Source organism: Salvelinus fontinalis, chromosome 28 (genome assembly GCF_029448725.1).
Source record: "Salvelinus fontinalis isolate EN_2023a chromosome 28, ASM2944872v1, whole genome shotgun sequence".
Lineage (NCBI taxonomy): Eukaryota > Metazoa > Chordata > Actinopteri > Salmoniformes > Salmonidae > Salvelinus > Salvelinus fontinalis.
Genome location: NC_074692.1, coordinates 25,910,762 through 25,934,876, shown reverse-complemented (window position 1 = coordinate 25,934,876; position 24,115 = coordinate 25,910,762). Strand labels below are relative to the sequence as shown.

At 43.8% G+C, this 24,115-nt stretch overlaps 1 protein-coding gene across 1 annotated transcript in view; it reads left to right on the top strand.

Moving 5' to 3' along the window:
• galnt9 (polypeptide N-acetylgalactosaminyltransferase 9) overlaps positions 1 to 23,870 on the top strand; it is a 150,088-nt gene extending 126,218 nt beyond the window's left edge. Inside the window, exons 7-11 of the mRNA XM_055887322.1 lie at positions 7,878 to 8,063; positions 12,696 to 12,833; positions 15,872 to 15,967; positions 22,217 to 22,384; positions 22,866 to 23,870. Of these exons, the coding sequence (XP_055743297.1) occupies positions 7,878 to 8,063; positions 12,696 to 12,833; positions 15,872 to 15,967; positions 22,217 to 22,384; positions 22,866 to 23,012 (735 nt within the window). The 3' untranslated portion in view covers positions 23,013 to 23,870. The remainder of the gene's footprint in view (positions 1 to 7,877; positions 8,064 to 12,695; positions 12,834 to 15,871; positions 15,968 to 22,216; positions 22,385 to 22,865) is intronic.
• Positions 23,871 to 24,115: the final 245 nt, after the last annotated feature.

Here is a 24,115-nt window from a genome sequence, read left to right as displayed (position 1 = left end):
TGTGCTTTATTAGAGGCAACATTGAAGATTAGTGTGTGTTTGTTTGATTAAGTCTGTGTTTGTTGTTTGAAACCTAATCATTGATCAGTAAAACGAGAAGTCATCCATTAGTGAATGCATTACAATGACATCCACAGACTCACAATGAAAGCAAGTAGTTGGTACGTTGTAGCCATGCAGGTGCGTATTGGGTAAGTAATGGTAATGGGGCTGATTGATTTCTTAGTCCAGAGTCACTCCAAGGTCCACTGCTGTTTAATCTAAGAGAGGGTTTACAGCCAATCTGGGTAATTATGGAGGTTGGTTGAGTGAAAGGAAACCATTGAGGGTGTGATATGGAGGAGGTGAAAGGTTTTTCACAACTATGAAATGGGTCAAAAAGCATCCATATTAATTCAGTGAATGAAACATTAAATTAAACACACACTCACATAAACACACTTGAATGTTACTGTAAATGTAAATTATGGTAACAACAACTTTATTAATATTTCATGTTTGTAATTTCCATGAACATGTCACACTGTACCATATAGCTCGGTGGCTCAGCGGCTCCAACATATTACCTCGATGAATTTCACAGACCCACTTATCAGCAAGAATTTGTTTGGCTTATTTGAGTATTTGCACAGCATACTATATTAGTATAGTACTTGTCACACTATCGCTCAAATACCTCTGCGTAATGTGTGGTGAATCACAACAAGTTAAAACATAAGCTGCCACAAACTACTAGGGAAAAGATGGAAGAGTATATGCTCTGCATAGCAGCAGTCTTTTTGGGGTCATACACTTACAGCATACACTATATGTCCCCTCTGGGCACAAATGATGCGTCAGAAACGCAGCCAAACCAACATTTCCTAATGAGAGCATTCTCAATGTGTCAGTGGAAGGCCCTAGTGAATGCAATGGGTTTATTTATTTATGTTTATTTATGCAACCCTGTCCAACAGAAAGATTAGAGATAGAACTTTTGACCCAATTCATCCTGACTGGGGATCCATCTATCAATCGAATTTGAGCAATGACCTTTATCCTCCTGCCTCAATTCTCTCTGCTATGCCTTATACCAACAGGCACTCAGTGGACCACCATGCATCGTTGCATGTGGTTTGGTATGAAACCACCTTATGTTTGACATAAAGCACAGTGTAAGTCCATGCTAGCACAACATATGCAACATTAGCAGTACACCTACAGTATAAAGCCCCCATCATGTCAAGCATTCCTTACTAACCCCTCCAAAACAATGGTGACGTCACTGCTAGTCAAAAACAAAATTCTCCCTTAGGGAGGTGAATCATTAGTATGTCATTCAAATGCACTGAACAAAAATATGAACACAACATGCAACAATTTCAAAGATATTACTGAGTTACAGTTCATATAAGGAAATCAGTCAATTGAAATAAATAAATATGGCCCTAATCTATGGATTTCACAGGACTGGGAATACAGATATGCATCTGTTGGTCACAGATACCTTACAAAAAAAGGGTAGGGGCGTGGATCAGAAAACCAGCCAGTATCTGGTGTGACCATCATTTGCCTCATGCAGCGCAACACATCTCCTTCACATAGAGTTGATCAGGCTGTTGATTGTGGCCTGTGGAATGTTGTCCCACTCCTCTTTAATGGCTGTGCAAAGTTTTTTGAATATTGGCGGGATCTGGAACACACTGTCTTACACATCGATCCAGAGCATCGCAAACGTGCTCAATAGGTGACATGTCTGGTGAGTATGCAGGCCATGGAAGAACTGGGACATTTTTAGCTTCCAAGAATTGTGTACAGATCCATGCGACATGGGGCCATGCATTATCATGCTGAAACATGAGGTGATGGCGGAAGATGGCATGACAATGATCTCGTCACGGTATTTCTGTGCTTTCAAATTGCCATTGATGAAATGCAATTGTGTTCGTTGTCCGTAGCTAATTCCTGCTCATACCATAACCCCACAGCCACCATGGGGCACTCTGTTCACAACGTTGACATCAGCAAACTGCTCGCCCACATGACATCTGCCCAGTACAGTTGAAACAAGGATTTATCCGTGGAGAGCCTACTTCTCCAACGTGCCATTGGCCATCGAAGGTGAGCATTTGCCCACAGAGGTCGGTTACGATGCCAATTTGAAGTCAGGTGAAGACCCTGGTGAGGATGACAAGCACGCGGATGAGCTTCCCTGAGATGGTTTCTGACAGTTTGTGCAAGCATTCTTCGCTTGTGCAATCCCACAGTTTCATCAGCTGTCCGGGTGGCTGGTCTAACTTGATCCCGCAGGTGAAGAAACCGGATGTGGAGGTCCAAATCTTACTGTGGTTGCACGTGGTCTGCGTTTGTGAGGCTGGTTGGACGTACTGCAAAATTCTCTAAAATGTCGTTAGAGGCAGCTTATGGTAAAGAAATTAACATTCAGTTCTCTGGCAACAGCTCTGGTGGACATACCTGTAGTCAGCATGCCAATTGCACGCTGCCTCAAAACTTTAGACATCTGTGGCAGTGTGTTGTGTGATAGAACTACACATTTTAGAGTGGCCTTATATTGTCCCCATCACAAGGTGCACCTGTCCACTGATCATGCTGTTTATTGAGCTTCTTGATATTCCTCACCTGAGAAATTCTCGCTAACTGTAACGTCCTGACCAGAGTTCTTATGTGTTTTGCTTGTTTAGTTTTGGTCAGGACGTGAGCTGGGTGGGAATTCTATGTTGTGTGTCTAGTTTGTCTGTTTCTGTGTCCAGCCTAATATGGTTCTCAATCAGAGGCAGCTGTCAATCGTTGTCCCTGATTGAGAATCATATATAGGTGGCTTGTTTTGTGTTGGGGCTTGTGGGTGGTTGTTTCCTGTCTCTGTGTTTGTGTTCTGCACCAGATAGGACTGTTTCGGTTTGCCACATTTTGTTATTTTGTTCGTTGTAAGTGTTCACTGTTTTCATTTAATTATACATGTTGAGCACTGGCTACGCTGCGTGTTGGTCCGATCCCTGTTTCACCCCCTCTTCTAGTGAAGAGAGGGAAGGCTGCCGTTACACTAACAGGGATATAAGGACATTTGTGCACCAAATTTGAGAGAAATAAGCTTTTTGTGCGTATGGAACATTTCTGACATCTTGTATTTCAGCTCATAAAACATGGGACCAACACTTTACATGTTGCGTTCATATTTTTGTTCAGTGTACATCTTTGTATTTCGGTACGATAACGTTCTCTGGTGGAGCTCCATGATTTCTTCAGGGTATTTTTCTGCGGCATGCAGGCAGTCTCCTTGTCTGTCTCCTTGTATTCTGAGAATGATGTAAATGTTGGGTTCAGTGGAATGTTAATGGTTTGGAACATCTGTTATGTTGTGATGATCGTTATTAAGAGACTCTCAGGGTGCCGGTGGCTCTGCAGTTTAAAAGAGAGAAGAAGTTCATTACCATATGCTGTCGTCTCTAATGTCTTTCTGCTCTGGACAAAGTTTTCATTTAAGCTATTTCTTTCTCTCTCTAGTTGTGACTAGTTGTGACACTTTCTTTTTATGCTGTAACTTTGTGTCTGGGCAAGAGTCACAGCATTTTTTCAGGCTGTATTCAATCAATACTTTCGGCAGTGATGGATGTTTTTCTCCAGGATGACACGCATTTACTGTCTAGTTTTATGTATTACCCCTTATGCACAGGCAGACACTATTCGGGAGTAATCCAGTGTCAGGGTTTATATGTGTCACAGGAAGTTTTCCAGGGACACTCATATTTATGGGCCATTCCAACACACACCCATTTATTAGGCCCCTTTTTGCCTACTTCAGCAGAAAATAATGGCCCATGCAACCTAATTGCTGCATCAAGGAAAAGCACTCCTTTGTAAAAAGATAAACAAGGAGGCAGCTATAACAGCGAACAAGAAATCCTGCAGATACAAATGTTTTGTCTGTCAGAGCCATTTACCATTTGCCATTATGGAAGATCAGTGATGTTGCTTTCCCTGTAACAGGCGTTGGTCTAGGGTAGATAGATATATTTATTTGACCATTTGAAACCTCTTACGGATCCGCCCCTTTTTTTTAAATTTTCGCCTAAAATGACATATACAAATCTAACTGCCTATAGCTCAGGACCTGAAGCAAGAATATGCATATTCCTGATACCATTTGAAAGGAAACACTTTGAAGTTTGTGGAAATGTGTAATTAATGTAGGAGAATATAACACATTAGATCTGGTAAAAGATAATACAAAGAAAAAAAACATGTTATTTTATTTTTTACCATCAACTTTGAAATTGACTTCAGCGGAAGTCGGTCCCTCTCCTAATTTGGGCGACGTGCGGCGGTCGACGTCACCAGCCTTCTGGCCATCGCATATCCACCTTTCATTTTCCATTGGTTTTGTCTTGTCTTCCCTCACACCTGGTTTCAATTCCATCAATTACATGTTGTGTATTTAACCCTCTGTTTCCCCCATGTCCTTGTCCTGAATTGTTTCTTGTAGTGCTTGTGTACGTTATGCTCGTGGATACCGGGTTTTGTTTGACCCATTCATTTATTGTTCTGTTTACGGTGGTTTTATGTTTATTAAACGACACTGTTGTAAATCAGTTTTCGCTCTCCTGCGCCTGACTTCTCTGCCGCCAGTACGCACCCCGTTACAAAATGCCATAATGTATTATTCCAGCCCAGGCACAATTTATATTTTGGCCACTAGATGGAAGCAGTGTATGTGCAAAGTTTTGGACTGATCCAATGAACCATTGCATATCTGTTCAAAATGTTGTATCAAGACTGCCCAAGACGGCCTCCAACTGCTCTTAAACGCTAGTAAAACCAAATGCATGCTTTTCAACCGTTCGCTGCCTGCACCCGCACGCCCGACTAGCATCACCACCCTGGACGGTTCCGACCTAGAATATGTGGACATCTATAAGTACCTAGGTGTCTGGCTAGACTGCAAACTCTCCTTCCAGACTCATATCAAACATCTCCAATCCAAAATCAAATCTAGAGTCGGCTTTCTATTCCGCAACAAAGCCTCCTTCACTCACGCCGCCAAACTTACCCTAGTAAAACTGACTATCCTACCGATCTTCGACTTCGGCGATGTCATCTACAAAATAGCTTCAAAAACTCTACTCAGCAAACTGGATGCAGTTTATCACAGTGCCATCCGTTTTGTTACTAAAGCACCTTATACGACCCACCACTGCGACCTGTATGCCCTAGTCGGCTGGCCCTCGCTACATGTTCGTCGTCAGACCCACTGGCTCCAGGTCATCTACAAGGCTATGCTAGGTAAAGTGCCGCCTTATCTCAGTTCACTGGTCACGATGGCTACACCCACCCGTAGCACGCGCTCCAGCAGGTGTATCTCACTGATCATCCCTAAAGCCAAAACCTCATTTGGACGCCTTTCCTTCCAGTTCTCTGCTGCCTGCGACTGGAACGAATTGCAAAAATCTCTGAAGTTGGAGACTTTTATCTCCCTCAACAACTTTAAAAATCTGCTATCCGAGCAGCTAACCGATCGCTGCAGCTGTACATAGTCCATCTGTAAACTACCCACCCAATTTACCTACCTCACCCCCCATACTGCTTTTATTTATTTACTTTTCTGCTCTTTTGCACACCAGTATCTCTTCTTGCACATGATCATCTGATGATTTATCACTCCAGTGTTAATCTGCTAAATTGTAATTACTCGATTTATTGCCTACCTCATGCCTTTTGCACACATTGTACATAGATTCTCTTTTTTTTTTCTACCATGTTATTGACTTGTTTATTGTTTACTCCATGTGTAACTCTGTGTTGTTGTCTGTTCACACTGCTATGCTTTATCTTGGCCAGGTCGCAGTTGCAAATGAGAACTTGTTCTCAACTAGCCTACCTGGTTAAATAAAGGTGAAATAAAAAAAAATAAAAAAAAATGAAAATGTGCCTAATTGGTTTATTTATACATACTTTTATACATAATTTATACATAATTGTGCACTCTCCTCAAACAATAGCATGGTATTCTTTCACTTTAATAGTTACTGTAAATTATACAGTGCAGTTAGATTAACAAGAATGTAAGCTTTCTGCCTATATCAGATATGTCTATGTCCTGGGAAATGTTCATGTTACTTACACCCTCATGCTAATCACATTAGCCTATGTTAGCTTAATCGTCCCATGGGGGTTGGGGGGACACCGATCCTGTAGAGGTTAAAACATAATACAACGACACGTGGATAATGCATTTGAAATCATCGAGGATGACACAAAAAAGTTGTGGTCCTTTTAAAATGGTGACTGCACGTCCTGATTTGGCCTCGTTTTGAAGATTGCTCATTAAGAAATGCTAGCGGCAATGACTGAAGCTAATTGAGAGTTATCTTGGGGGTGTGATTTGATGTGGGTGTGTTATGTTCGCATATTGTACCCTGACAGGTATGGTTGTTTGTCCCTCCTGAGTCACCATTGCAACAACATAGCCACTTCCTCAAAATAGTCACTTTCTTAAAATAGTCAGAATTATATCTAAGATAAATCAAGAAAGTTGTAATTAATTTAGACGTTTTTGCCAAGGAGGTCCTAGTAATGCAGTTTTACATCTAGCAAAGTGTTTGGTGCAGTATTTATTAAGTAAAAAAATGTGCTAAAATGCACTGCATACAGTCTATTGAGTCAGGACATTCTGTCTGTGCACTCAAGGCTGATTTCTGAGAACAATAACATGTCTGCAAGCTGTTAAACTATCGTAAATAAAGCACAAGCTACACGTTATTTATCAGTGCCCAAAATCACTTGCTAGCTAGCTAAGTTTCAACTCAATGAAGCTAGCAAATAGTAGCCAGTAGGCACATTGAGCAGCCAGGCCACAATCAGCTTATCAAGTCATTGGTGAGTGACGACGTTTGTGCTTCAGTGCCGTTTAGTTTTTTACAACTTTCTCACTTACCGGAGTGTGAGTCTGTCAGGCAGTGTTTCATAGGGAATCATGTTACAAAACAGGTCGTGGGAGGACACAAATGCTCGCAAATGGGAAGTTACAGTTGTGATTGTCTCAATTCTCATTTTGCCCAACAAATGGGCAGACTAGAGCGATTGACACTATCAAACACAAAAGAAAGAGGCCACTCCGTAAAAGGCTTAGTGCCAAGGGTGATTTCAACATAACATTGGCGACGTGTTGTCTTATGTAAACTAAACAAGTCTGAGGCACTGCGTAATGGGCAGGTCTGTCTCACTGTCTGGAGGTTCTGGCTGCTATGATTGGATAAAGCGCACAGCTGATAGAGCGCAATCAGCACAGCTGCTTCTCTTGTGTTAGTGGGCATTGGGCAAGTGGACATGATCATAGTTCATACCCAACCCTCCAGTAAGTTTTGACAAACACAAAACTCAGTTTTGGACGAGACTGACTTTATTACCAAAATTATCCTATTTACACTTTGTAGTAAATTCTGACACTAGATTGAATGTTTCTGTCTCATACCGATGCCAGACAGGCTGTTTAAAACTAAAGAAGATGGTTAAAAAATGTACATACATCAACATAGAAGGCCTAGGCTACACTGTAGAGCTAGCCTACTAGGCATACTTGGGTTACACAAATAACACACAACAAAATAAAGGACAAGATGACATTGTCATAGCCATAGAGCAGGACTCCCTCAGAAGATCAGTGATCACAGGCTCCTAATCTGAGTTAGATGATGGCTTGATGATGGTGATGCCAGGTGATGCTTGATGATGCTGATGCAGTTGATGCCACATGAGGGTGATTCAGTTTGCTTGCCAGCTCTGATGTTATCCTCTGCCTCTGTCTAGCCTTTGATGCCTTGTCATGGTGATGGAGTTGGCATACTGCAGGGTCACTGTCTTCTCTCTGCTGTTCTCTCCTCTAGGTGTGGCAGTGTGGGGGGAGCATGGAGGTGCTGCCCTGCGCCAGAGTGGCGCACATCGAGCGGACCAAGAAGCCATACAACAATGACATTGACTACTACGCCAAGAGGAACGCCCTGCGGGCCGCCGAGGTCTGGATGGATGAGTACAGGTCCCACGTCTACATGGCCTGGAACATCCCCATGAATGTGAGTGTAACCATAGTCTCACAGCACCTGACCTATGAAGAAACCTAGAATGGCTAGAGTCATGACTTTTGTATCCATAGAAAAATAATTACATTATATGACACAACAGGCATTCTAATACTAATCTAAAGGAACCTTGCTTGAGACCTGAAGACTTGTGGTTCACAACGCAGCTGGTCACAAGAGCCTGGCTGGTCTTTCACCCCACCCATTCATCCATCCCATCCTCACCACTTGTTCATTCAGACCAGCAGCCTGTTCTGTGCCGAGCGGGGTGGGCCCCTCTAGACAGACTGCTAGGCCTCAATGGATATTCAGATTTCATTCCACTCAACCTTCAGAGCAGCTCAGTGAGATCTGAACGACGACGTCAGGCTCTGAGTGGTGGAGCGGAGTGAAGAGCTGAAACCAAATGAATGACTAATTTAATCAGTGCCACTTTCATACACATCAGTTAAGACGTAATTGCTTTCAAGGGCCTTTGAAATAGGCATGGAAAATAATAAACAGCTATTTTCAATAATAAATAAAAAGGGATTAATGGAGAATACTAATTGCCATGTCTAGTAAAGGAGTACCGCAATGATCTGAGTGGCACAGTGGGCGGTGACAATGCTTTAAAACATAGCCTGGTAGTAATTGTAATGTTTTCGAGACATGATTGCCATTAGAAACAAACTTTGGAGTGTGTTTCACTCAAACAAGGCCTCCTGCACAGGGGCACATTACGTTAATGATCCCAGGGAAGCCAATTCTTTTGTTAATATGGCAGAGCGGTCATTCAAAACACAGGGAGAGGCACAATGGATACAGGCAAGAGGACAGTAACTAAGACAGCACCCTATTAACAAACTGCCTCATCGCCCAACATTCTTCGTCCAATGTAATTACGAACACAGTTGTACAGTGCTCTATTAACCCTCTGTCCCATGGTGCAGAGTTATTTTGTGCATAATGCTATAACAAATATATCTCCCATTACCAACACCACACACACAGGATCACATAATCTTGTTATTGGTTAGAAAGGCTGGAGGAGAACGCTATTACTCTGGTGGCAGGGTCTGATTCACTGTGATTACCACCATCATGTAGTCCAAACAACATCTCTCAAATGGAATGCATCTGTTATAGCTAATAAAAATAACAGAGGACAATGCCAGTGCTCATTATTCACAGATATTAAAATATGGCTGATACCTGTGGCTGGATGTAGTGAAGTATGCTTAAAGGCCCATTGCAATCAAAACATGAATTGCCTGTGTTTTGTATACACTGAGTGTACAAAACACAAGAAACACCTTCCTAATATTAAGTTGCAACCCCCTTTGCCCTCAGAACAGCCTTAATTTGTCGGGCATGGACTACAAGGTGTCGAAAGCGTTCCACAGGGATGCTGGCCCATGTTGACTCCAATGCTTCCCACAGTTGTGTCAAGTTGGCTGGAAGTTCTTTGGGTGGTGGACCATTCTTGATACACATGGGAAATTGTTGAGCGTGAAAAACCCAGCAGTGTTGCAGTTCTTGACACACTCAAACCGGTGCGACTGGCACCTACCACCATACCTTTTCAAAGGCACCAAAATATTCTGTCTTGCACATTCACCCTCTGAATGGCACACATACACAATCCATGTCTCAATTGACTCCAGGCTTAAAAAATCCTTCTTTAACCTTTCTCCTCCCCTTCATCTACACTGATTGAAGTGGATTTAGGTGACATCAATAAGGGATCATAGCTTTCATCTGCATTCACCTGGTCAGTTTATATTATAGAAAGAACAATGTTTTGTACACTCAGTGTATATTTCCACGCTATGAGGTTGGAATAATACTCAGAAATTGAGAAAATTATGATAATGCTTTTTTATTGTAAGAGCTGTTTGAAAATACCTCCTGAAATTTCAGCCTGTTTTGGTGGGATGGAGTTTTGGCCTTCCTGGTTACATCACAAGACCAATAAGAAAGAGAGTTCCAAACCTCTCTGCCAATAACAGCTAGTTTTCTGTTTCCCCCTCCCCACTTAAGAAATTGCTCTTTGCTAAGAAGCTATTTATGTTTTATTTTTGGCAATTTTAATTGTAAACAATCACAGTAAGGTACTTAATTGTTACCGACAAATGATTTGATATTTATGGTTTAGAAACAGCTGTGGTCCAAACAGAAACAGGCTGCAGTACAAACACTTAAAAGACACACCCTCATCCACTTATGCCCTTGGGGAATCCCCGTCGCCATCTTGGAGGGCCGTCCAAATGATTGGCCAAGCAAGGGAAGCAACATAAGCCCCTCAGCCCTCGTTTTCAGTCGGCTTTGCGAGTGTACAATTATGTTCACTCCGGGGCCTGAAACTCCCCATAATTCAATTTGCGACAATTGTACACCCGCTAAGAAAAGTCTGCGAAAACGTAAAAACAACATCAATGGAGAAGTCAACGTACAAGCGTAAGTAAAAACAATTTTGGAAATGGTAGAAATAAAACATTTTTCTAACGTAAGTTAGCTAATACATTTGCTAGCTATCACACAGTAGGCATATATTAATAATTATATATGTAATATAACTTCTTATGGCTGAAGGGGCAGTATTGAGTAGCTTGGATGAAAGGTGCCCATATCAAACGGCCTGCTCCTCAGTCATTGTCGCTAATATTTGCATATTATTATTAGTATTGGATAGAAAACACTCTAAAGTTTCTAAAACTGTTTGAATTATGTCTGTGAGATATTGGCAGGCAAAATCCTGAGTTGAAAGAGTCCCCAATGAAATCACCTTGAGATATGAATGATTGTGCACTGCCTAGGGGTTCCACTAGATGTCAACCATCAATAGAAATTATAATGAGACTTCTATGGTGTTGTGGGAGTGAATGATAGCAGAATCAGTCAGATGTCCATCAAGCAGCCATTTTCTGATCATGCTTATTCCTCATGGTAGTCACTTGCTTTCCATTGCTCACGAAAACAAGAAAGAATACTCCGGTTGGAACTTTATTAAAGCTATATGTTAAAAACATCCTAATGATTGATTCTGTACTTAGTTTGAAATGTTTCTTCGACTGGTAATATCACTTTTTGAAGTTTTTGTCCGATATAACGCTGACCAGAATTAGTGTTTGGATATGTATACCAGACGCGCTAACAAAAGAAGGTATTTGGACATAAATAACAGATTTTTTCGTACAAAACAAACATTTATTGTGGACCTGGGATTCCTGGTGTGCTTTCTGACGTAGATCATCAAAGGTAAGGGAATATTTATCATGTATTTTCTTGTTTATGTTGACGCCATCTTTGCGGCTGGGGTGTTTTACTTTTGAGCGCCGTCTCAGATTATAGCAGGGGTTTCTTTTTCCGTAAAGGTTTTTTGAAATCTGACACAGCGGTTGCATTAAAGAGAGGTATATCTATAATTCCATGTGTATAACTTGTATTATCATCTATATTTATGATGAGTATTTCTGTTGAAGCGATGTGGCTATGCAAAGTCACTTGATGTTTTTGCAACTAGTGAATCTAACGCCTCAATGTAAACTCAGATTTTGTGATATAAATATGAATTTAATCAAACAAAACATGCATGTAATGTGTAACATGAAGTCCTATGAGTGTCATCTGATGAAAATAATCGAAAGTTAGTGATTAATTTTATCTCTATTCTGGTTTTTGTGAAAGCTATCTTTAGCTGGAAAAAATGGCTGTGATTATTGCGGTTTTGTGGTGACCTAACATAATCGTTTGTAGTGCTTTCGCTGAAAAGCCTATTTGAAATCGGACACTTTGGTGGGATTAGGAACAAGATTACCTTTTAAAATGATATAAGACACATGAATGTCTGAGGAATTTTAATTATGAGATTTCTGTTTTTTGAATTTGGCGCCCTGCACTTCGAATGGCTGTTGTCATATCGATCCCGTTAACGGGACTACAGCCATAAGAAGACAAGTAGACATGCAATCATAATTGACTGTAGCGCATGTAAAGTACCCACAAGCTACCGGTGGCTGAAAACACAATCATCACGGGTTGAACGAGTGACACATTTCCGGCCAAGGGTGGTCCATTTCAAAATCATTCCTTCCTCCCTCGCCACTTGCCCTGCAAGTGTATACTCGTCAGATGTCATGATACGTCATTAGAAGTGTCCACTTAATTTGAGGGCTGAGGGGATAGGGTGTGTCTTTTCATTGTTTGGACCGCAGCCAGTGAGTCTTTCTCTTAATGAGGCAGTGCATGTCTGCTGTGGAGGCCAGGGCACAGTGCAGACCTCAGAGCAAAGCAGTTATTAAGCATTCCCCACATCAATTTGGGAAGCCACCTCCATGCACAACGCTGCCCGGCGAGGCAGGGCCATGAACACTCATAATTAAGCAGCTGATTAGAATTTGCACAGCATACTGTCATGTCTAATGAAAGAACAATGATTGTCCCACATGACAGCCTCCATCCATCTCTTAACCAAATACACTCTTCTTCTCTCAGGCTCCTTAACTTTTTTCTTTTTCCACCCTTTCTCCTTCCAGAAATCTTTTGAGGCCTACATTTTTCTAATTACATGAAGAGTAGTCATATGTTGCTTAGCTTAAGTCATTGTGTCCTGGTTTAATGTGATTTCTCCGTGTTTTCTACCAGAACCCTGGGGTTGACTATGGGGACGTGTCTGAGCGGGTGGCCCTGAGGAAGAGGCTGCAGTGTCGGAGCTTCCGCTGGTACCTGGAGAATGTCTACCCAGAGATGCGCATCTACAACAACACCATCACATATGGGGAGGTGAGACATTCCCTATTCACTATAAATAATAGGTTTACAATACAAAAACATAATCAGGTTTTGAGTGGAAGACCTGTACTGGATGTAGTGGAAGACCTGTACTGGATGTAGTGGAAGACCTGTACTGGATGTAGTGGAAGACCTGTACTGGATGTAGTGGAAGACCTGTACTGGATGTAGTGGAAGACCTGTAGTGAATGTAGTGGAAGACCTGTACTGGATGTAGTGGAAGACCTGTACTGGATGTAGTGGAAGACCTGTACTGGATGTAGTGGAAGACCTGTAGTGGATGTAGTGGAAGACCTGTACTGGATGTAGTGGAAGACCTGTACTGGATGTAGTGGAAGACCTGTACTGGATGTAGTGGAAGACCTGTACTGGATGTAGTGGAAGACCTGTACTGGATGTAGTGGAAGACCTGTACTGGATGTAGTGGAAGACCTGTGGTGGATGTAATGGAAGACCTGTGGTGGATGTAGTGGAAGACCTGTAGTGGATGTAGTGGAAGACCTGTAGTGGATGTAGTGGAAGACCTGTAGTGGATGTAGTGGAAGACCTGTAGTGGATGTAGTGGAAGACCTGTAGTGGAAGACCTGTAGTGGATGTAATGGAAGACCTGTAGTGGATGTAGTGGAAGACCTGTAGTGGAAGACCTGTAGTGGATGTAATGGAAGACCTGTAGTGGATGTAGTGGAAGACCTGTAGTGGAAGACCTGTAGTGGATGTAATGGAAGACCTGTAGTGGATGTAGTGGAAGACCTGTAGTGGATGTAATGGAAGACCTGTAGTGGATGTAGTGGAAGACCTGTAGTGGATGTAGTGGAAGACCTGTAGTGGATGTAGTGGAAGACCTGTAGTGGATGTAGTGGAAGACCTGTAGTGGATGTAATGGAAGACCTGTAGTGGATGTAGTGGAAGACCTGTACTGGATGTAGTGGAAGACCTGTAGTGGATGTAGTGGAAGACCTGTAGTGGAAGACCTGTAGTGGATGTAATGGAAGACCTGTAGTGGATGAAGTGGAAGACCTGTGCTGGATGTAGTGGAAGACCTGTAGTGGATGTAGTGGAAGACCTGTACTGGATGTAGTGGAAGACCTGTACTGAATGTAGTGGAAGACCTGTAGTGGAAGACCTGTACCGGATGTAGTGGAAGACCTGTACTGGATGTAATGGAAGACCTGTACTGGATGTAGTGGAAGACCTGTACTGGATGTAGTGGAAGACCTGTACTGGATGTAGTGGAAGACCTGTAGTGGAAGACCTGTACCGGATGTAGTGGAAGACCTGTACTGGATGTAATGGAAGACCTGTAGTGGATGTAGTGGAAGACCTGTACTGGATGTAGTGGAAGACCTGTACTGGATGTAGTGGAAGACCTGTAGTGGAAGACCTGTACTGGATGTAGTGGAAGACCTGTAGTGGATGTAGTGGAAGACCTGTACTGGATGTAGTGGAAGACCTGTAGTGAATGTAGTGGAAGACCTGTACTGGATGTAGTGGAAGACCTGTACTGGATGTAGTGGAAGACCTGTACTGGATGTAGTGGAAGACCTGTACTGGATGTAGTGGAAGACCTGTACTGGATGTAGTGGAAGACCTGTACTGGATGTAGTGGAAGACCTGTACTGGATGTAGTGGAAGACCTGTACTGGATGTAGTGGAAGACCTGTACTGGATGTAGTGGAAGACCTGTACTGGATTCAATTTTCACGACACAATACAAAAACAGAGGGAATATGTGCAGCCAACTGTGTGTTTGAAGAAAGCTGACAATAACATTCTACAAAGAATAAAAACATCACATTAGTTTGCCAAGAGATCATTAATTCATCAACCCACACATTCTTGAAATGTCCTCTTCAGTCTTCTGTTGAATTAGCTTGTCTCGAGCAGTGATTGCAGAGTGTGCTTTGATGTAAGGAATGCTTCAGTATAAGAAGCAGTTTTTGTTTCAATATCACATACAGTGTTAGGCAAGATATGTTTAAATACTGTATGCACAAGCAATCTATCGTTGACAGTGTATTTCATCCCGTCTGCACTTCAAAGATTACATGTTGAAGGGAAATGAATTCATTCATAGGGAGTCATCGAAAGGTAAAGGTATCATGTTTCCATAGCAACACGGCACAGCTACAAGATTCAATTCAATTTCCCCGTAATGAGATTTAATTAAACAGTTATTAGCTTTCGATGCCTAGTTGATTGTTTCGAGCTCGACTGCACAACCTTGCACAGCGAAAAATATTCTGACAGGATGAGAAATTGAATGCAAGAAGTCAGACAGTCAATTCAGAATCATTGTAAAATATAAGTCAAGCCTTTTACTTTTTGATTTCAAATTCAGAGAAGGGGAAGAAAATCAGCCTTTTCAAATATATGGTCGGCATATATCAGAAGTAAACTACAGATTCATCAAGCAGCACAATGTTGGTGGCCCTGGTTCTTCTACAGTCTTGATATGAATGCTCTCTACGCCGGCATCTTGCAAATGGATTCCTCAAAGCAGCTCCCATTTAGGTGGCACTATTTCAAATCTCCGACAGGCCAAGAAACAGTTACCTTGTGTTGCCATAGCGCAGCAGCTGAAGCTCATCTGTCATTGGAACTTCAGCTGCACCCCCTGCACTGACCAGACCAGCAGAGCAGAGCCTATCTGACAACACAACATGATAGATATCTTCACAGGGTGGAAATAAAGTGATACACATTCAAATCACATACCTCCACCAATACATACCTCCACCAACACATACCTCCACCAACACATACCTCCTCCAATACACACCTCCTCCAACACACACCTCCTCCAACACACACCTCCTCCAACACACACCTCCTCCAACACACACCTCCTCCAACACACCTCCTCCAACACACACCTCCTCCAACACACACCAAAATTATAGAAAAAGTGTTAGATAAGACTGTTATAACAACAGTTTTCAATTTATACCTTTTTATTTCCTTCTCAAAATAACAAATGCAAACTTTAACCTGAATCAGGAACAATAAGGTCTCTGTCTGTTGTGTTGCAGGTCAGAAACAGTAAAGCCAGTGGCTACTGTCTCGACCAGGGATCAGAGGACGATGACAAAGCCATCCTCTATCCCTGCCACGGGATGTCCTCACAGGTTAGCAGATTTCACTCCTATTATCTTTGATATTTACAAATAATATAAAGACTCTGTTCATATTTTCAAAGTTGGTTGAACGTGACTGTACCTTTTTTCTTAACAGTAACAGTGTTTAAGCATTATTCTTACATTATACAGTGTAATGCCATGGTATCTCATTATTGACAGCCAAGCAAAATAACATTTCATTTTGGGGAAAAAGCTCAGAATTGTGAATATATTCTGCTAAATGTGGTTTTAAGAAGTCTAGGCACTACAAAGTCCTCCTGAAGTGGAAGTAATTCATCAGCCAGTAGCTTTTTGCTTTCTTATTTGTTTGTTCTAATATTCTAATCCTGGCCTCTAAAGCCCCCTGGAAGTTTCATTAGAGAATGCTCACTAGGTGCTGACCTGTGAGTGCCAGGGCAAAAGGGGCTTTGCGACTATTTTTATTGTGCACATGCAGCAAAACTGAAGCTCATGCCTGAGAAACAATCATGCAAATATTATTCATGGCTGATTTTTTTTTTTTCACCCTCCAGATGCGGAGTGACATGTTTATTATCAGTCGCATGCTGAATATAAATAAATTGTTGAGCACTGGGTGGCTCTTTCCTCCTTCCCTCCTTCTGAGAGAGCTCAGTGCAGTCCAGTAATGTAAAGCTACATCAAGTCTTTAATCCTAACCTCAGGGGAAATAAACAAATGGAAATGAATTTTATGCCATTGTATCATTAGATTACAACGATGACTGGCACTATGCTACTACACAGGATCCAATTCAATTTTTGGAGCCGTTTAGATTTTACTGAACCTTTCCAATTCCGTATGAAAAATGTAATTGTGCTGAATAAATCTTTATTGTGCCTCTTAAAAGTCTGTCTCTGTTTCCACCATGCCTCCTATAAGGAAATTTAAAACCAGGAGGACAATGGCACACCTTGTCCATTTGGCTAATCCTAATATAGGGCATGGCAGAGGATGGAGGTTCCAGGCCCAGGGTCTCCCCACTCAACCCCCTGGCTCATCCCAGCAGGAATCTCAGCTATGTATGGTGTACATGGAGCACTGGATGTTGCTCCCTGTTTTCTGTTTTCACCACTTATGCTAAGAGGCCTCCTAAGTCCCCAGCCAGGGGCTCTGTAGTAGTCATGGCCTGCATACCAAATCGCAACCTTCGCACCCTTCCCATAGGGAATACGGTGCCATTTGGGACACATTCAGGGTGTTTCACATCAAACACTGGTCTCCTGCTGTGGCTCAGCCCCCATAGGGAGAGGACATGTCCTGTCTTCTGTCCAGGCTAATATACAGTCAGCCTACCTGCCTGGGCCATACATGTAACATAAGCCTGCATGGCCCCTCACAAAGTACAGTAATCTCAGTGGGCCATTGCAGTGCTGTCACTCCATGGTAGAGCGAGGGGCGGAGAGGGGATTACCGTAGCAGGTGGTCTCCCTCTGTGTTTTATTGTATAGGAGGAAGTATTTCAAACATAATTTACTGTGCTCTACCCTACTGTGTTAATGAGCCAATTAGTGAACACATGATTAGCCTGACCCAAAGAGGCTCCCCCCAAACCTTACGGCGTCAAGAAAGTAATTGAGCATCAGCTTCTAATATAATGCTTTGAGAACAGGTTGATTGGCTTGGCAGAATAATTTTGTTATGTTGGCTAAGTATTTGTAATAGTAACATTTTAACTGCATTAAGAAATAAAGGCATCCACTCTGTAACGCTGTCAACACATTTTAACAGGGATTATGTCTTTGGCCTGTGCCCAGTTCTTGTTCACACTACTGATAAATCATCTTATGATGCCATTTACTACACATTTCACAACCCGTAAACACTAGGATAGAAAATCCTTTTGAGGTATTTTGAAGGAAGAAAAAGAAGAGTGAAATGAATGAATTACAAAATAAATCACTTAATCATTTACAATCTATTAGCCTTGCTGCCAGGCAGGAACCCACTTCCAAATGGAATTTTGCAGCAGATAGCATATAGTTTTAAAAACCTTTATTGGTATTTGAAACTGTCACGTTCCTGACCTGTTTTCTGGTGTTTTTTATGTGTGTGATGGTCAGGGCGTGAGTTTTGGGTGGACAGTCTATGTTTTCCGTTTCTATGTTGGTTTTGGGTTGCCTGGTATGGCTCTTGATTAGAAGCAGGTGTTTTGCGTTTTCCTCTAATTGAGAGTCATATTAAGGTAGGGTGTTCTCACTGTTTGTTTGTGGGTGATTGTCACTGTGTCTGTGTTTTTTGCACCACACGGTACTGTCTCATCTCATTCGTTCGGTCGTTCCTGTTTATATGTTCCTCGTTTCATGTAAGTTCTTAGTTTAGGTCTGTCTAGTTCGTTTTGTTGTTTTGTAAAATTATTCAAGTGTTCTTCGTGTGTTTAGTTTCGTCTTGTTAAATAAAGTTCATTATGTATTCACAACCCGCTGCGCCTTGGTCAACTCACTCACCGAAAGAGAGCCGTTACAGAATCACCCACCAAACCCAGATCAAGCAGCGGGTTAACGGACAGCAACGACAGCAGCAGCGCAAGAAGGAGGAATGGACTTGGGAGGATGTTTTGGACGGGAAAGGTTGCTACACATGGGAGGAGATCCTGGCTGGAAGGGATCGCCTCCCATGGGAACAGCTGGAGGCACTGAGGAGAGCAGAGGCAACCGGAGAAGGGAACCGGAGTTATGAGGGGACACGTCTAGCACGGAAGCCCGAAAAGCCCGTGAGTACCACCCAAAAATTTCTTGGGGGGGGGGGGGCTAAGAGGTAGTGGGCCGAGGGCAGGTAGGAGACCTGCGCCCACTTCCCAGGCTAACCGTGGAGAGCGGGAGTACGGGCAGACACCATGTTACGCAGTAGAGCGCACGGTGTCTCCTGTACGGGTGCATAGCCCAGTGCGGGTTATTCCACCTCCCCGCACTGGTAGGGCTAGATTGGGCATTGAGCCAAATGTCATGAGGCCGGCCCTACATATCTGGCCACCAGTACGTCTCATTGGGCCGGCTTACATGGCACCAGCCTTACGCATGGTGTCCCCGGTTCGCCAACACAGCCCAGTGCGGGTTATTCCACCTCCCCGCACTGGACGGGCTACGGGGAGCATGCAACCAGGTAAGGTTGGGCAGGCTCAGTGCTCAAGGGAGCCAGTACGCCTACACGGTCTGGTATTTCCGGCGCTACCTCCTCGCCCCAGCCCAGTACCACCAGTGCCTACACCACGCACCAGGCTTCCAGTGCATTTTAAGAGCCCTGTTCCTCCTCCACGCACTCTCCCTATGGTGCGTGTCTCCAGCCCAGTGCCTCCAGTTCCGGCACCACGCACTAAGCCATCTGTGCGTCTCCAGAGCCCTGTACGCACTGTTCCTTCTCCCCGCACTCGCCCTGAGGTGCGTGCCCTCAGCCCGGTACCTCCAGTTCCGGTACCTCGCACCAGGCCTATAGTGCGCTTCGAGAGGTCAGTGTGCCCTGTCCCTGCTCCCCGCACTAGCCTTGAAGTGCGTGCCGTCATCCCGGTACCTCCAGTTCCGGCACCACGCACCAGGCCTACTGTGCGCCTCAGCAGGGCAGAGTCGGCCGTCTGCCCAACGCCTTCTGCACTGCCTGTCTGCCCAGCTCCGTCTGAGCCATCTGTCTGCCCAGCGCCGTCTGAGCCATCTGTCTGCCCAGCGCCGTCTGAGCCATCTGTCTGCCCAGCGCCGTCTGAGCCATCTGTCTGCCCAGCGCCGTCTGAGCCATCTGTCTGCCCAGCGCCGTCTGAGCCATCTGTCTGCCCAGCGCCGTCTGAGCCATCTGTCTGCCCAGCGCCGTCTGAGCCATCTGTCTGCCCAGCGCCGTCTGAGCCATCTGTCTGCCCAGCGCCGTCTGAGCCATCTGTCTGCCCAGCGCCGTCTGAGCCATCTGTCTGCCCAGCGCCGTCTGAGCCATCTGTCTGCCCAGCGCCGTCTGAGCCATCTGTCTGCCCAGCGCCTTCTGAGCCATCTGTCTGCCACGAACCATTAGAGCCGCCCGTCTGTCCCGAGCCATTAGAGCCGTCCGTCAGTCAGGAGCCGCCAGAGCCGTCCGTCAGTCAGGAGCCGCCAGAGCCGTCCGTCAGTCAGGAGCCGCCAGAGCCGCCAGCCAGTCAGGAGCCGCCAGAGCCGCCAGCCAGTCAGGAGCCGCCAGAGCCGCCAGCCAGTCAGGAGCCGCCAGAGCCGCCAGCCAGTCAGGAGCCGCCAGAGCCGCCAGCCAGTCAGGAGCCGCCAGAGCCGCCAGCCAGTCAGGAGCCGCCAGAGCCGCCAGCCAGTCAGGAGCCGCCAGAGCTGCCCTCCGGTCATGAGCTGCCCTCCAGTCATGAGCTGCCCTACAGTCATGAGCTGCCACTCAGTCATGAGCTGCCACTCAGCCCGGACCTGCCAGAGTCCCTCAGCCCGGACCTGCCAGAGTCCCTCAGCCCGGACCTGCCAGAGTCCCTCAGCCCGGACCTGCCAGAGTCCCTCAGCCCGGACCTGCCAGAGTCCCTCAGCCCGGACCTGCCAGAGTCCCTCAGCCCGGACCTGCCCCTTATCCCGGTGCTGCCCCTTATCCCAGTGCTGCCCCTTATCCCGGTGCTGCTCCTTCATTTAGGTGGTTTTAGTTGGAGGGTGGTCATGGGAGGGGGATACAGAAGCGGGGAGTGACTATGGTGGTGTGGGGACAGCGTCCGGAGCCTGAGCCACCACCGTGGTCAGATGCCCACCCAGACCCTCCCCTGGACTTTGTGCTGGTGCGCCCGGCGGTCGCACCTTGAGGGGGGGGTTCTGTCACGTTCCTGACCTGTTTTCTGGTGTTTTTTTATGTGTGTGATGGTCAGGGCGTGAGTTTTGGGTGGGCAGTCTATGTTTTCCGTTTCTATGTTGGTTTTGGGTTGCCTGGTATGGCTCTTGTTTAGAGGCAGGTGTTTTGCGTTTTCCTCTAATTGAGAGTCATATTAAGGTAGGGTGTTCTCACTGTTTGTTTGTGGGTGATTGTCACTGTGTCTGTGTTTTTTGCACCACACGGTATTGTCTCGTCTCGTTCGTTCGGTCGTTTCTGTTTATGTGTTCCTCGTTTCATGTAAGTTCTTAGTTTAGGTCTGTCTAGTTCGTTTTGTTGTTTTGTAAAATTATTCAAGTGTTCTTCATGTGTTTAGTTTCGTCTTGTTAAATAAAGTTCATTATGTATTCACAACCCGCTGCGCCTTGGTCAACTCACTCACCGAAAGAGAGCCGTTACAGAAACACTTTCTCTTGGTATTTCAATAGAAATAGTGAAAAGGATATTAACCAGGCCCAAGGTAGTAAAAGTTTATATTTTTTACTCAAACCATAGCCTCCTTCAAACAAGTGTACCTTAAAGTCTGGACAAGTACGTGGCAAACCCATTCCATATTTTTCATATGTTCCAAATTGGTGTCTCTTAATCGTTATAAGGTTTTTATGAGTGCAGCACTCTGCTAAAGGGCACCCAGTCAGCTTCAGTCATAGCTACAGTACAGCCCCACATGAGCTGGCTGGTATATCGTTTATCCAGCTCTGAGTATTTGGTTTAAGAGAGTGGTAACAGAAAATATAAACCGGCAGCTATCAGCAGTCATTCATTCAGCTGCAAGGCTCACATATTCTCCATCTAAGCCAAGTCCTCAACAGTATGGGTTCAAAAGCATTCTGTTACATTGATCACCCTCCTCTTGTTCTGGTTCATACAGTTACGTGTAGCTCCGTTACAATACCCCCTCTTAGCTGGATGACTGGGGAACAATGGAGAAGAGCAGCATTTCACAGTGTGTGTCAAGTGGGTTGTATTGAAGACCCCTTTATCTTTGGCATCTAATTTCTGTGAGAGGATCAGTGTAATGAATAATATATGTTAACTCTACTGTATCCTTATGTAAAAGATATGAGGCACAGACATACACCATTTCATGTACTGGATTAAACGTCTAGGGATAATATTTGGTTGCGAAAATCTTTAGGATTAATTAACTATATACGTTCTATCTGTATATAATGCCCTAGGAAAGTCACATAATAGACTTAGCTCCAAAAATATTAAGATAATTGAAGTCTGCATACGGTTAATGAATTTGCTCATTGAATCAGAGTAGGATGATGAAAATACCTTCCGGTGCACTGCAATATCTATGAACTACTTGCCAATTTTATTTGCAGCATTTACTCAAATGTACAGTATTTTGGATCCATGCTTATTTTTGCTACAATCAAATGAACTGCCTGATGTTCATCTCTGTTTCAGCTTGCCCGTTACTCAACAGAGGGGCTTCTACAACTAGGACCCCTAGGGTCGACCACCTTTCTGCCTGACACCAAATGTCTCATTGACGACGGAAGAGGGCGCACGCCCAGCTTGAAAAAATGTGACTCTGTTTCGCGGGTTTCCCAGAGGCTGTGGGATTTTACACAGGTAAAAACAAAACACAAATGGATTCAAATCAAATAATTGATCAATGTTTCTGAAAAAAGCCTCTGGCTTCTTTTGAATAACTGAGTCATGTAATGCATACATATAGAGGCATTGAGGTAATATAATTTGTTCTGTATAATACGATGAGCCATGTGTTAAATGTTAGATTAAATGTGGTTGCTGCTGGTAAAGGTCCCTCCATTGCAGAAGACTATGCAAAATCCCACTGAGTCATAGCAAAACACATTTCCCACTTTCATTCAGTGCTTTTGCATTCACAACTGGCTCATAGAAGGATAATAGCAATGTGGATTCTACTTTGAAGTGTCCCAGTACTGAGTATAATAACACTATTTGAACCATAATATCTACCATCAGGATTATAGAGAGTGATTTGAGGTTATGCAAAGTTATTTGGAAGAATGAAAAAGAACACAATCTCAGTGTTTCTGATATGATCTTTTCCCATCTTGTTTTGCAGAATGGTCCAATCATCAGCAGGGACACTGGACGGTGCATGGAGGTGGAGATGTCCAAAGATGCCAACTTCGGCCTTCGACTGGTGGTTCAGAGGTGTTCTGGTCAAAAGTGGATGATACGGAACTGGATAAAGCATCCGAAGCATTGAGGCAAGACATTACCTCTGAGAAAAGAATACCGTTTCAATCTTGGAGGGCAAACCCATGGACAGACAGTCTGAGAGCATTCCATATGAGATAGCTATAGGCCTTGGTACTGATGAGATGAGTAGTTTAGTGTGTGGACTCTTCAATGGACTGTGTTCACTGTGCCCTCCCCTTAGGGCATAGAGCTTTCAACTGCTGAATCTTTAGAAGAATATATGTTTTCAGCTGAGCTGGGGGTCAAACATGGAGAGCATACCATAGGCCTACAGCGAGCTATACAGTACTGTTTGAAATGCTTTTTTACAGAACATCCACCTATGTACAAAATTAATAATAAGACAATGGAATGCAACTCCTTAGGGGGGTTCAACACTGACAATGACAAGCAATGTGTATTTGGTATAAAGCCAATCCCAGGAATCTTTGCAGATCAAAATATGAAATTGCTTATCAGTCACCATATCAACTTGTAATTACTTCAGGCTATCATTTGGAGAATTTCTTTGGACATTTCGCTATCCTGTTAAGAGATTTAATATGCTTCAAAAAGCTGTTCATCCTCCCGATGAACTGATTAGGATGCAAAGCAACTACTGTTCTCACAAATACAAAAGGATATTCTTTTCTCTTTTTCCTTTTGACTGTATTGCTCGCCACTGATTATCCGAGCAGTAACGTGCCTTTTTCCATCCTTATGAGTCATCTGACCAGGGAATGTCAATTCCACAAGCATGTACAAATTAGTTTAAAGTAATTAATATATAAACCAACGTAAAGATGGCTAAATAATAGTAATATGTTGTCAAATTGATATTAGTCCTCCAAGAACAGTTAGGAAAATAAAAATGTTTTTATGATGACCCAGGAGTACATTTTGTAAAACTGGATTCATTCAAGAATTCTAGATTGTAAACCATTGTTCACAGAGCAAGGTAGTGTATATAATGGAACATTCCAAGATTTCTAAAGATGTTCCTTACTCACAATGCTGTTCACTGCATGTTACATGGAAGCCAGGGCCTATTTTTACAGATGTAAAGACAGATGCTGGTGGTTGTTTGACACTGACAGCGAGCACAATTATCTGCCTTTGTTGTGTTTCCAC